General features: G+C 38.9%; 1 protein-coding gene across 1 annotated transcript in view; it reads right to left on the reverse strand.

Annotated features, from left to right (window-relative positions):
• Positions 1-542: 542 nt before the first annotated feature.
• Positions 543-14,099, reverse strand: part of LOC146618690 (uncharacterized) — a 40,239-nt gene continuing 26,682 nt past the window's right edge. The window contains exon 4 of the mRNA XM_085370105.1: positions 543-787. Within this exon, the coding sequence (XP_085226231.1) occupies positions 543-787 (245 nt within the window). The remainder of the gene's footprint in view (positions 788-14,099) is intronic.

Consider the following 14,099-nt stretch of genomic DNA (forward strand, 5'->3'; position numbering starts at 1 on the left):
ATTGGTAACTTTCGAATTCTAAAAAGAAAAAAAAATCTTGTCCACGCCGAACAATTGGTTAATGTAAATGGTTAATGAGCAATAATTGATTGAAGAATCTAGGTAGTCAATAACAGACATGTACTCATTAAAAAAACACATCATTAAACTCTGGAACCACAGGTGTTGTCACCTCACTGCTGCATTGAGCAACAAAGCATTAATCATACTGATTGTTGCATATTTAATCAGATGTCGTCAGATATGATGCTACTTCTTTTTCTTCTGTTCCATACCCCTTTCATTTTTGCTCATTTCCTTTTATGCTCTAATTTGAAATGTCAAAAGCTCTCAGTTGGCCTGACTGGCTAGCTGCCATGCTTCTAGCCAGCTTTATTGATTTGTGCCTCCAGCTTCCAGTGCACCTAACCATTTAGAAATTCAAATTTTAGGGCAGTAATCAACTCATATGATGTGTTTCTAGGTATTTCTCAAAGCATGGATACCCAAAGGTCTAAAGCATCATTCAGTCAGTTTGGAAGTGTTGTCTTAGCTTTAGACCACTACAGGCCCCAGAGTGAATTTCGAGAAAATAGCCAGCAGCGACCCCCGGCTCTCCTAAGCTGGAACTCATTGCCCCTTGCACACTTGGCTGGGTGAGCTGCACAGTACAAGGCTTGTCTCTGGCCGACCTCGACGAGTACTCTATTTCCAGATCTACTGGCCCAGATGATGGCTTTTTCCACGTCAGTGGACACAGTCACAAATATAGCAATCCGAGAGGTGGAAGCAGCAGTGGTGGCTGCAGCTAGAAGTGGAGAGGAAAGGACAAGAGATGCAAGTAGTGGTAGTAGGAACACTGCATAGGATTGAGTCACCCTCAGCAAGGGCTCTCCATCCAGTCAGTCAGCTGAGTTGCAGTCTATTATATTTTATTTTACGGGGGTGTAAATATCCATGCCATTATGCATGGGGCAGCAAACATTTCCGTATCAATGTCACCAAAAAACACTGCAGACTACATATCATATGGTAATGATCTTTGTGGCCCTTCTGAAAAAGGACAGATATTGTAACTTCTTAAATGTTCTCCTTTTTTCCATTCAGATGTCAGATTTTTTTTTTTTTTTAAAGGTATAATTTTGTACATTAAAGAAAATGAACACATTTTTCTCATGACCTCCTGCCTGTAATATTTGAATGGTACAATCAGAATTTAGTGGAATTTGGAGTAAACAACATGAAAGCATGGATCTATTCTGCCTAGTATCAAAGTTCAGTCTGCTGTTGGTGATGCAGTAGTGTAGGAGATATTATTTGTACCCCTTTGAGTCCCCTAGTCCCAGCTGAGCATTGTTTCTGCAGCTTACCTGTTGTTGGTCCCCACGTTCACCCCATGTCACAAAACTCAGATCATCTCAAACTGGTTTCTTGAACATGACTGTGACTTTGCTGTACACAAATGACCTCCACAGTCACCAAATGTCAATCCCACTTTGGGATGCGGTGGAATGGGAGATTCACGTCATGGATGCAGAGACGACAGTGATGCAGAAACTGTGTGGTACTATCATGTTAATACGGACTGAAATGTTTGAGCAATGTTTATAGCACATTGTTGAATCAAAGGCAGCTCTAAAGGCAAGGGGATCAAAGCTAGCACTAGAAATTAGAAGAATATGTGCAACTGAACACAAAAATACTAAATTATAAGTGATTATTACAGTAAGGTGTTAGTTTCTAAGTTAGTCTTAAAACTCTATCAGACACAGAAGACAAAAAAGGCTGATTGTACTGCATTTATTTAAAGTCTGCTAATTAATTTGATAAGCATCACATTAATTGACCTGAAATAGAAGCAAAAGTGAAGTGAAGGAAATTAATATACTTATTGTCATTAATTGAAATCAAATCAGATAAGAGCAGAACAATTAACATCTCAGTGGCAAAAAGTAATTAACCAAGACTTTGGATCAGAAATTAATGATTTATTTATTGGTTTTAAGAACATTAAGGTGTGTATACACTCATAAGCTTTTTCTAGACCAGTAATGCTATCATCTATTGTTCTTTTTATTTGTTTTTTTTTTTTTTGTTTTTTTTAGAAAATGTACTATTATGCAGTTACAAAATTGGAACTGTTTTTAATTGGACATTCCTGCATTCCTGCTGCCTAAAATAGTGTTAAGGTTACACAACAAAACACCAATTAGATCCAATTTAGAAAGATTACAGTTGTAGTAGCCACCCAGCAATCATGAACATATTCAAAAAACACAAAGAAAAAGAAAAAAGAAAAAACCAACAGAGAAACAAAAAAGCTGGACTTGTTATACTTTTCATCCAGACTGAATGAGAAAAGAAGTTAAACCTAGGGCAGATTATGGAGTACTTCACAGAGCCAAGGCTCACAGAATGCTGCTGAGACAGATGAGTGCAAGTGCATACTCACAGCCTGTTGTAACTCACCATCCAGAGGAGACTGTAAACAATCACTGCATTGCCTACCAGCACAACATTTTGTATGTGTGTTAAACTGTGTGTTTCAGCATCAGTTAGTGTGTTTTTTCTCTTTTCATTGCTTTTATCCTTTATATCTGCAGTGCCTGCTGTAGTCATGCTGTTAATTCTACTTATTGGGTTCATGCAGAAAACTTACTCCAAAATTCATTCACCAGGTGTTATTGTGTGCAGATAGACAGGGTTGTTAGCTGTACTCATTTTCTGTGTTTACTTATTTGTGATTGTATTTATACATACATGCGCCATCTATCTATATTTTAAGTACTGGATACACTACATACAATACATACGATACGGTCCATCTTGAGGCTACAAGCGATTTTGTGAGTCAAACTCTGTGCCAGTTCCCTCACATATTTGCACCGCATGCAAGCCGCTGCGCTCCGTCTTGTGGAGCAACTTATTATGCATTACAAATGTTGTATGTATGAAGATTGTAGTAATGGTATGGGTTTACTGAACCAAAACATAGCTGTGCATCTGGTGAGGGAATGCCAATGAGTTAGGAGCAAAGTGTACACAGTGGACAATCTGAACATTATTTTTCCAAATGTAAATCAGAACAGGCATACGCTTCAACAGCAAACTCACCCACACTCATCTGCTTTCTTTATAAAAAGAAAAAAACCCACACAATTTTCTGTCATTGTGATTAAAAGGAAATTTCATTCAATTAAAAGACATTTATTAGCCATTTCTGCAGAGCTACCACTAACTACAGTTAATAAATTCACCTGCTGTGTAATTGTTCAGCAAGGATAAATGGAACAGGTCTCATTCTCATTAATTAGCGAGGGCAGTGTAATGTGAAAACAGTTTATAAAGTCAATAGCTTACAATTATTTAACTATATGGAACGATGCCAAACTGCACCCTTATTCTACGTCAGTAGGCAACAGTTCTCATTAAGTACACATGAGGCTCAGACTCTGACCAGCATATCCATTATCTGATATAGCTGCCATTGTTCAAATGGCATGCTGCCTAAGGCTTCATGCTTCTTCCTTTATCGTGAAGGCTGTTTTTTTTTTTTTGTCTTAAACTATTCCTGGATCACTACTCTTCTTTTCCAGTGCATGATGGATTACATCGTCATTGTTTAGCTAAAACACAGTCTTCAAAAAGCCTTCAGTAGATATGATCAAATCCTTTGTTGCCCTCCAAAAGGAAATTTGTTTTTACAGCCCACAGTTTAAACGGCAATATTAAAGAGCAGTAAGGCACGGCATTGACAGTTCACAGCGCATGCACATGTATAGTCTACATATTGGTGTGAGAGATGTAAACCCACCGATACACTTATCAGCAACTTTTTTTTTTAAATAAATAAATAAAAAATAGGATAAAGCCTCTTGTCTTGCTCCCTGTCTCTGTATTTTTGCACTGACTGTTTCTTTGGTTTTGATAAAAATCTAAACTACTACACCAAGTTGACACTTCATTAGGTATGCCTGCAGTAAATGTTCATTTTATTACATTTACTTTTCTAATTTTGGGTTGCTTTTTACAGGTATACTATCTACAGTATGACAGGATCATTAACATGTACTGACGATTCTTATATCTAAAATAAGAGACGGCAAGTGACATGAAACAATGCAGAAAATGGACTCTAAAAGAAGGAAAAAAAGATGAATCACTTCACAAAGTGGGGAGACCACTTGACTAGGCACCGTGTCTCTGCTGGAAGCTGGCTCTGAGCACTAATATTTTCTGTTTCGCATTAATCCCTGCTTGGCAGTCACCTTTGTGGGGCAAGCTTGTTTGTTAGCATCTCCAAAAAAAACCCCCCAAACACTGGCACTTCTTACATCAGTACACTCCAAGGTTTGTATTGAGAGACAAGTGTAACAGTGGAGAAAAAAAAAGGAAAAAAGAAAAGAGACAGAGCGAGAGAGAGAGAGAGAGAGAGAGGCGGTAGGAGAGAGGCAGGGAAAAATCAGAGCCAAGGAGACAGGAAAAAGACCTACAATGAAAAATAACTCCAAAACCAACACATCGAGAGTCTTGGCAATCACAACGGGGGTTTTGCAGGCATTACAGACAACAGATTCGCAAACAACACTCTGGTCTGGATGGTGTCACCCCATGATTGATTTCTCCAAGCCAACTGATAAGTTTTCTGGGGTAGGCAATCTGTGAAGAAACGAATCAGTCGAGGTGAAAGAAAAACAATGTTTGAACCTGATGCATGGCAGCCAATACTCTGACGAGTAACATTTGCTCAGGGGTCAGTCACCTTGGAAAGGCAATCTGTGGGGAACAACAGTGCTGACTGTACTGTAAAGTAACTGCTCTTACCTCAGGGCTTTCTTTCTTTCTGTGTTTTTGTTTTGTCTTTTCTCCCATAACTTGCCAATGATGTTGATTTTCTTTGTTTTACTTGTATTATAATGCTGTTGTTTGGAGTGTGGCCACCATGGCATAGAGCCTAATTTCTACCGGCAAGTTCTTACTTGTTGGTTAATTTTCTGACCAAGAAATGTATTGGCCATGTATTCCCTGGTTAGAACGATCATGTTTCGCAAACAAAATGCTTAATATATTCTTGTCTTTTTTTTTTATCTTCTAAATTGAATTCCCAGTGGATTCTGTGAGTCAGCCTGCTAAGTATGACTTCACCACCAAAACCAAATGCTTTGGCCTACTTTATCTAGCTCTGCATGTCCCCTGGTTATTTCGCACACAGCTCTGACCAGTGAGAGTCCAACTGTTTCAGACTATTTATGGGGCAGAGTGGGCAGGTTTGTGGTCCAGTAATCTATCCCTGGCAATATTCATCATCACCTTTTATAAAGCAGCCTATGTCTGTCTACCAGATGCCAAATACAGGCATTCACACCCCCACGCTCCAATGGGAAGCAAATTAGGACCAGACTAATGGTGCATGCAGGAACAAGAGGTAGTTTTATTTCTTTATTTATCATAGTAAATCCAGTAGCCATGATGAGAAGGAAAGAAGCTACAAATAGCAGAAGAGTACCACTCAGTTTCTTGGTTTTTTTGTTTGTTTGTTTTTTTAAACACAAGAGTCAGTCTGAGCTCCAGGCTGCAACAACAGTGACAGTCACACATGAAGAGATTTAAATATCACAGTCTTCAAACATGGGAAAGCCAGACTGTCCCACAAACAAATACCCACAATTAGGAGAGAGGAAATGTTGGCTGGGGATGTAAGGTGCTCTTGAGTGCTTAAGGCTAGGCGAGTGGAGACAGGCACGGTGGGATAAATGAACTGAAAAGGGATGTAGGACCAGGAGATGGGTGGGATAAGGGGATACCAACACTGATTTATTCAGAAGCTCATTAGTGGAGACAGGCCAGGGCACCGGGGAACAGGGAGTTCACCCTCATTGGGGCTCATTACACACTGGCAAGAAACTGACCCAGCTGGGGCCAAAGTGGCACTCATCAGGGTAACACTGACTACCTTTACTCAGACAGAACCAGACTTGGCTCCAGTCTATGCGGTCTGTGGGAATGTTCATCTGTCTTCCTCTCTCTGTCGCATTCCCTCTTGTCTTCACTCACACACACTCCACTGGCTTTGCTTTCTCTCGGTCTTTGTCCTGTGAGTTGACTGGCATTCAGTCACGATCATCACGGGTAAACATCACACGGGATGAACTTAAATACCCGCGGCGGGGATGGCATAGCTGCTGGCATGGGGTGCTACATGTGAAAGAAAAGCAGACTGTGAATAAAGTAAACCACGGAAGAGACTAATGTATCAGCCTGAAGGGAGAAGCATTTTTTAAGCGGTGTTGTGGTTGTTGTTGTTGGCAGAAATATAACTGCAGTTCAGGAAACTGGTTGAGAGACAGCCCATGGGCCTCTTGTCCTGGAATTCATGTGTGAATGATCACCGCATCCATAGTGACACACTGTGTACCTGAACAATAGCATTGGCTGGGTAGCTAAAAGAGAGCCAATTAGGATGGGGTTGGGGTATCTAGCTGATGGGAGGCGAGCCAATTAAGCTGACAGAGCTGAGAGCGCTGTGTATGGAGAAAAACTGGCAGGGCATGCGAGCCTCAGGAGTCACACAGAACCAATAGGGGGCTTGCGCTTACTTTAGCCCGCTCACAAACCCTGCTGGGGTGTGAGATACGTCACACAGCTCAAAGAAAAAGGACCTCTTCAGAGTTGGGAGTAACAAATTATAATAGTCATGGTAAAGTTGTGGGTGCTAATAAATTGCACTCACATTTGTCAGGTGTCCTTCAGATTGATTTAAAATCAGCCATGAGGTATTAACTAGTTGGATATTCAGTCCTGTTGAAGAAAAGCACCTTGTCTCTTTCCTCTCATCTCACTGTTGAGAGTTCTGTGACATATTTCTGGAGATATCTCATCATCAGATCTATTATTCATCATTCTTTTTCATTTCTAATGACATGAAAAGACTCCAGAGATACAGAAAAATGCTCATTACACCATCCTAAGTAAAAATAAATACATCATACCATAAATAGATAGCGTTGAAGTGACAAATGAAGTAGGTGTGGAGTGCGGGTGAAGCTGAGTATACAGTAGGAGATGGGAGTGACTACAGGTGAGAGGTGAAGCTGTTGTGATAAATGTGATAAAGAAAGGAATGCACACTTTAGAAAGGCAAGAAGAAAGAGATAGGTGCTGCCCAAGAAAGAATCACCAGGCGTTCAGGCACTGGTCATAAAACATGAAGGTGGAATTAAAAAGGCACAGCGTTGGAGCTTACGGCTCAATTTCTGCCATGCATCCTTTAATTAATTAAAAAACCTGAAAGCAGAATCGGGGGATTAACAATGATGCACACATACTTGGCCATGCTTTTCTTCTTTTTCACATCTAAGCTTCCCGTGGATCTAATCCTTGAAGTCAGCATTCACAGAGCAGTCTAAATTAACTGTACGACTCATGAATGATATATAATTCTTGTCAACAGGAAATGTTTAATCAACTCCCAACTTACTTCTTATTCACATGGTTTTAAGCTTTACCCAATTTCCAACGTTCATATCGGGGGCGCAATTTCAATTTTGCGAAGGACATATGCAAAAAAAATCTATAAGATGAATTGAGTAAGCCAGACTTGCAAGTTTTAGCTCAGGGTCAGTCAAATTGCTGACTGGTATCTGAAATTAATGAAAAGTAATTTGTAGGGTTTGACACATTTCGTGTCAGTGTTTCAAAGGAGAATGAGAGTGGGAAAATAAAACTGACTGATTCCTTCTTGCGTAAGTCTGTGAAGTGAAAATGAAGGGTAAATGTTTTTTTGTTTTTTTACATATATATATTTCCCTTTTGGCTGTAATGACCAACTGGCATTTGGTTAATGCCAGTTGGTCACTAGCTATACATCTACTCTGCTAACTTTCTACCATTACAATAACACTGATGCCTATAATGAGACAAAGCTCAAGCCTAAGTAGAAGGTTAACCCCAATGGAATACGTTCATCATGAAAATGTTATAGAGTTTCTACTTTTTCTCAAGGAGATAATAGCTTCATAGCACAGTCCAGCTTACAGCATGACAAGGGTATGAATGCTACCTGGAATGGATCCATTATTTACTCACATTTAACTGTGAACACAGTGAACAAAGCACAGAATTAAAAGAAAAAAAAAAACTTAAGAACTCTTAGCCTAAGTATGGTGACATTGTTTTCTTGCAAAAGCCACAACATGTCACAACACCAGCCCACTCACCCCACTGAAACTGAGGGTGTCGAGGCATAGAAGGTGGATTTCTATGTCCTTGACAAATTTACTGACGTGTCAAAGCGCCTCCATTATCAGTATACCAAACATAGTTAGTAGCCTCATTGACAGAGAATTTGAACTGTTACTTTTTCTGTGCTCTCAGTGAAGTGTGAGAAATTTGTGAAACTTGAAGTACTGTCAGTGTTGTTTAGGTATGGCAGCTGTATAGTGTATAAAAGAGCTTCTTTTTTTTTTTTTACTTAATTGCAAAAGGAATATTGGTTACAAAATAAGTAGGGCGGGATTGTTAATTAATGAGCTAAGTTAATTCTTGTTCATTAATTACCTGTGATTAAGCATGTTTTGAGAAGGTGTCTGTTTTTTGTAATGAGTTCAATTTCACTAGAAACACCGAAACCTTATTACTCCCAGACATGCTGAATGAATAAATCGTTTAGACAGAACCTGTCTGACGAAGTGAAGTTGGTTAAATGAACTGAAAAAGATTATGCCATGATCTAAAGGAACAGCTGAAAAACAAAGTCATCGACATCTGTCAGTCTGGAAAGCCATTTCTAAGTCTTTGAGACTAAACCATTCCACCAATGCAGAAAGCCAGGAACAGTACATTACTCTAAGAACACACTGATGACTCATCTACTAGAACAGAAAAGAATCCAGAACAACATCTACATCAGAACTAAAGGGCTTACTTTCTTCAGTTACGGTCAGAGATCATGACTCAAAAATATAAAAAAATAAGAAACTGGGCAAAAATGGCATCCATGGAAAAGCTCCAAAGAGAAAATGACCACTGACCAAAAAGAAAACAAAGGCTTGTCTCACATTTGCCAAAAAAACATTTTGATGATCCCCAAGACCTTTGGGAAAAGATTTCTTGCACTCATGAGCCAAAAGTTGAACTTTCTTGTTACAGTCACATAAAACTAGGACAGCATTTCATGAAGAAATACCACCATAGGAACAGTCAAACATAGTGGTGTTAGTGTGTAGGGTCTGGAGCTGCTTTGTTGCTTCAAGACCCAGAACACTTGCCATAGTTGATGGAACCAACTATGTTCTCTACCTGAAGATCCTAAAGGGGAATGTCTGGCCATCAGTTTGCGCGCTTTAACTTCTTCAGGTTTTTCAAAAAACAGCTGGAAACAAAGTCACTGACATCTGTGACTGTGAAGTCCAACTGCCTTCATTTTCAAGCTCTCAAGACTACCATGACCTGGATGAGAACCTACATGGTCCATTGAGATGCTTTGGCATGGCCTTAAACAGTCGTTCATGCATCAAAACCCCTCCAATTTAGTTGAATTAAAGCAATTCTGCAAAGAAGAGTGGGCCAAAATTCCTCCACAGCAGGTGAAACACTGCCAATTATTGCAAACACTTGATTGCACTTCTTGCTGTCAAGGGTGGCAGTTATTAGGTTTAGGGGAAATTACCTTTTTACAAAGGGCCAGGTAGGTTTTGTTTTTTCCCCCCGAATAAATGAAATCATCATTTAAAACGTGTATTTTGTATTAAATTTGATTTTCTTTGTCTAATATTAAAATGTTTGATAATCTGGAACATTTAGGTGTAATAAATATGTAAAGAAACAAAACCCTAAGAAATCAGAAAGAGAGTGAATACTTTCCAAATATTAATGAGACATTTTACTGCCCAGGACACCCAATTTTGATTTGGGGTTCAAATTTGGCAGTTCTGGCCACATGCAAACAGAACTTCTTTTTCTTTTTTTTTGTCATACCCATTTAGCCAGACATCTTGTGTAAAGCATGAATTATTTTTATTTTGCTACCAGTATTTGTACCCCAACAGCTTAGAGCAAATCAGGCTCCCAAGCTGCCAACTGTTGTATCCAACATAGAGCCTGAGCTGTCACCCACAATCACATGAGCCACAGGATATGTGCCAAGGAGAGATTGTGAGACAATGAACTGAAAGCTGTATAATCTAGTCAGTTTTTCATGCCAAAGCATCATACTTGTGTTTTACATTTCAAACAAAAATAACAATCAATTTTTCTATATGGCAAATAAAATCAAATCCTTTAAACAAACTGGAGGTATGTTGTTGTGAAAGTGGAGCAGTCGTGGACGACCTGAAAGGTACAAAGTGTCACATAAACAATCAAAGTCCTTTCTGGTTTTGTCAGAAAATGGAAAAAGTTTTGAGCCCCCGAGTGCTGCTGGGCTCTCAGTCAAAGCAAAATGGTAAAATTTATCTCATCTTTTTCAGAACATGTATTTTCAGCCAGTTTGCTGCAGCATTTCTTTTTTTTTTCTCATGAATGTAATTTTTGCACTCATGGCTCTTAGAACCTTGTGAAAATGGTCTGTAGATGACATAGAAACACGGTTGACTATCATTCATGACTTGGCTTTAAATGCCTGACACTTAAAATTACCAATCTGAACTGATGGGTGTGACTTCAGCAATAGCATAGCATTATAATATTAAGTAGATGTAATCTTCATTATGTGATAATGGATCTACTTTAGGCTACAGTCACACTAAGGAAAGCAGTGGAGTCTGCCGCATGACCAAAATTACTGCGACCATGTGCAATCAACTTGCGATCTTGCCTCTGAAGCCTTTGAAGACTGGAATCAGATTTCAGATCACTCACGTTCTCATTGTGTGCTCATTGGCTCCGCTTTGACAGTCACCACCATCGCTAAACAGCATATCAAACACATTACATTAGTGCACATTAATTGCATGCTATGTGGTCAAATGTTGTGCATGTTGGACACTCTTTGTAGTGATAAGTGTTGGTGTTGTTACTTATAAAAGTGATGTATTACACAAATTATATAGAACACTTTTATTAAAAGTAATCAAATACATTACTTAATAACTTATTTGTTACATTACTTCTGACATTACTCGTGTTTCTCTGCACATTCACCTGAAACCCTTGTCTCTTAATTGCCAGTTAACAATATAAACCGCAGGCTACAGTCCCACATACAACACAAATCCCTAACCCTAACCCTTTCTCTTAGTATTGTGGTATGAACACAATCACAAAGCAAAGATGAAAATCAACCAAACAGACTTTAAAGCAACCACAACAGTGATGCTACTTTAGAAACATGAACAGGTAGAAACAGAGACTAAAGCCTGACTCTTCCTTTGTTTGTTACCTGTTGAAGCTCAGGTTGTGGCTGCTGGGCTGGGGACAGCAGCATTATCAACGCTTTGAGTTCTTTGCTAGCTTTACATTAGCATGTTGTCTGTGCATTTGCTGCAAAGAGTCAAAATTGTGTTAGCATCATAACGCAGTTCTTTCTGTTCTGGATACAGTTTTCACTTTACCATTGAGCTGTCATTCTTGTAGCTCAAGTGCAAGAAGAGCCAATAAGCGGAACTGATTGGAAAGCAGACTAACAACTCCAAAGAACTGAACTACTGAGAACCAGTCCTCCACAAGAACCAGTTTTTGATTCCCGACTTCCATCTTCAAACTGATTTGGTGCATAAAGATGGCAATAAAATGGCAATTCCATGGATTGCCATTTTATGTGTAGGCATACTATGTTGTTTTGACCGAACAGGGTCAAGTTGGCAATTACATGCAATTAGTTCCCAATAACACAGCGTCAAGAGGCAAATCTATTGCTGTCTGTTACAAATCTGTTGCTATGTGCATTAGCAAAAGTGCACTGCTCTTGATATCAGATCAAATTGTCGTCAAAGCATATATGTTAAACAAAATGTAAACACTGTAAACATGTTGTGTAAATTAACTGGCATATTAGTTAACTTCTGAACTTTGATTTATAACATTTTTCTATATTCACAGTGGTTTTCACTACTTAAGGTCTATACATTAACTGAGTTTTCAAGCTGCATGGAAAACAGCTACAGTAGAAAGATATTGTGACTGGGAATGCCAAACTCATTCATACATGTACAGGGAGTGCAGAATTATTAGGCAAAAGAGTATTTTGTCCACATCATCCTCTTCATGCATGTTGTCTTACTCCAAGCTGTATAGGCTCGAAAGCCTACTACCAATTAAGCATATTAGGTGATGTGCATCTCTGTAATGAGAAGGGGTGTGGTCTAATGACATCAACACCCTATATCAGGTGTGCATAATTATTAGGCAACGTGCTTTCCTTTGGCAAAATGGGTCAAAAGAAGGACTTGACAGGCTCAGAAAAGTCAAAAATAGTGAGATATCTTGCAGAGGGATGCAGCAGTCTCAAAATTGCAAAGCTTCTGAAGCGTGATCATCGAACAATCAAGTGTTTCATTCAAAATAGTCAACAAGCTCAACTCCCAGTCCTACTGCCAGTTTCTGGAAGACACCTTCTTCAAGCAGTGGTACAGGAAGAAGTCTGCATCCTTCAAGAAAAACACGATTTTCATGCAGGACAATGCTCCATCACACGCGTCCAAGTACTCCACAGCGTGGCTGGCAAGAAAGGGTATAAAAGAAGAAAAACTAATGACATGGCCTCCTTGTTCACCTGATCTGAACCCCATTGAGAACCTGTGGTCCATCATCAAATGTGAGATTTACAAGGAGGGAAAACGGTACACCTCTCTGAACAGTGTCTGGGAGGCTGTGGTTGCTGCTGCACGCAATGTTGATGGTGAACAGATCAAAACACTGACAGAATCCATGGATGGCAGGCTTTTGAGTGTCCTTGCAAAGAAAGGTGGCTATATTGGTCGCTGATTTGTTTTTGTTTTGTTTTTGAATGTCAGAAATGTATATTTGTGAATGTGGAGATGTTATATTGGTTTCACTGGTAAAAATAAATAATTGAAATGGGTATATATTTGTTTTTTGTTAAGTTGCCTAATAATTATGCACAGTAATAGTCACCTGCACACACAGATATCCCCCTAAAATAGCTAAAACTAAAAACTACTTCCAAAAACATTCAGCTTTGATATTAATGAGTTTTTTGGGTTCATTGAGAACATGGTTGTTGTTCAATTATAAAATTATTCCTCAAAAATACAACTTGCCTAATAATTCTGCACTCCCTGTATTCCTTTCCATTATCTAAAATCAGAACAGGTTGGTTTTTATGTATGAACTTGTACCCTGGTCACGTTTTTAAAAAAGTCCCGAAAGCAAGCATTTATATATATCACTTAAAACTTAAAACTAAAACTAAAATGTATGCTGGCACACTAATGGATTCACAAACAGACCTATGTATGTGTGTCCTGCAGTTTGAGTGTTTAAGTGAGTGTTGGAAAAACATTCAAAACAAGGTAAGGCAAAGTAAGGTGCCAACACTATCAACATTAACCCAAGACACCCACTTTCAGTCTCTCTTCCACTCTTTATTTGAAAAAAAAAAGGTTTTTTTTGTGCATGCAAGACAAAATCCTAATATCAGGAAGATGGCGCCGAGTATGGCAGCCTTGTCGCGAGCTCCCCCAAGCAACAGCTTTTTTCTGTGTTTAACCCTTGTATGGTGTTCGGGTCTGTGAGACCCGTGTTCAGTTTTTTTCAAAAGAAAAATTAAACAATTAATTATTTTTTCACGTGTAAATGTGTTGTGTCTTTCCACTCACTCCACTTGATTATAACTGATTTATTTATAACATTTTATATAAAAGAAAAACGAGAAGCACATTAATTCATAAATGTGATCTAACAAAGGTAAAGGGAAAAAATTAACCATGTTTGCTGTTCATATGTCTTGTAATTGGGATGAAGTAAACATCTGTTGAGTAATTTAACATAAAATTGTTTGATAGTGTTAATTTGGAAAGCCAAAACTCTAGCGGGTCCACCAGACCCATGAACACTGGCTGAGTAACAAAAATACGAACACCACACAAGGGTTAATTTTACTTTTCCTTCATTTTTTTCGCGAGTAGCACATGTCTCCTTGTGTACGACCGACAAACCTTACT

The sequence above is a fragment of the Diplotaxodon limnothrissa genome, linkage group LG14, assembly GCF_057381915.1.
Source record: "Diplotaxodon limnothrissa isolate DT_005_m linkage group LG14, D_limnothrissa_male_GT1.1, whole genome shotgun sequence".
Classification (NCBI taxonomy): domain Eukaryota; kingdom Metazoa; phylum Chordata; class Actinopteri; order Cichliformes; family Cichlidae; genus Diplotaxodon; species Diplotaxodon limnothrissa.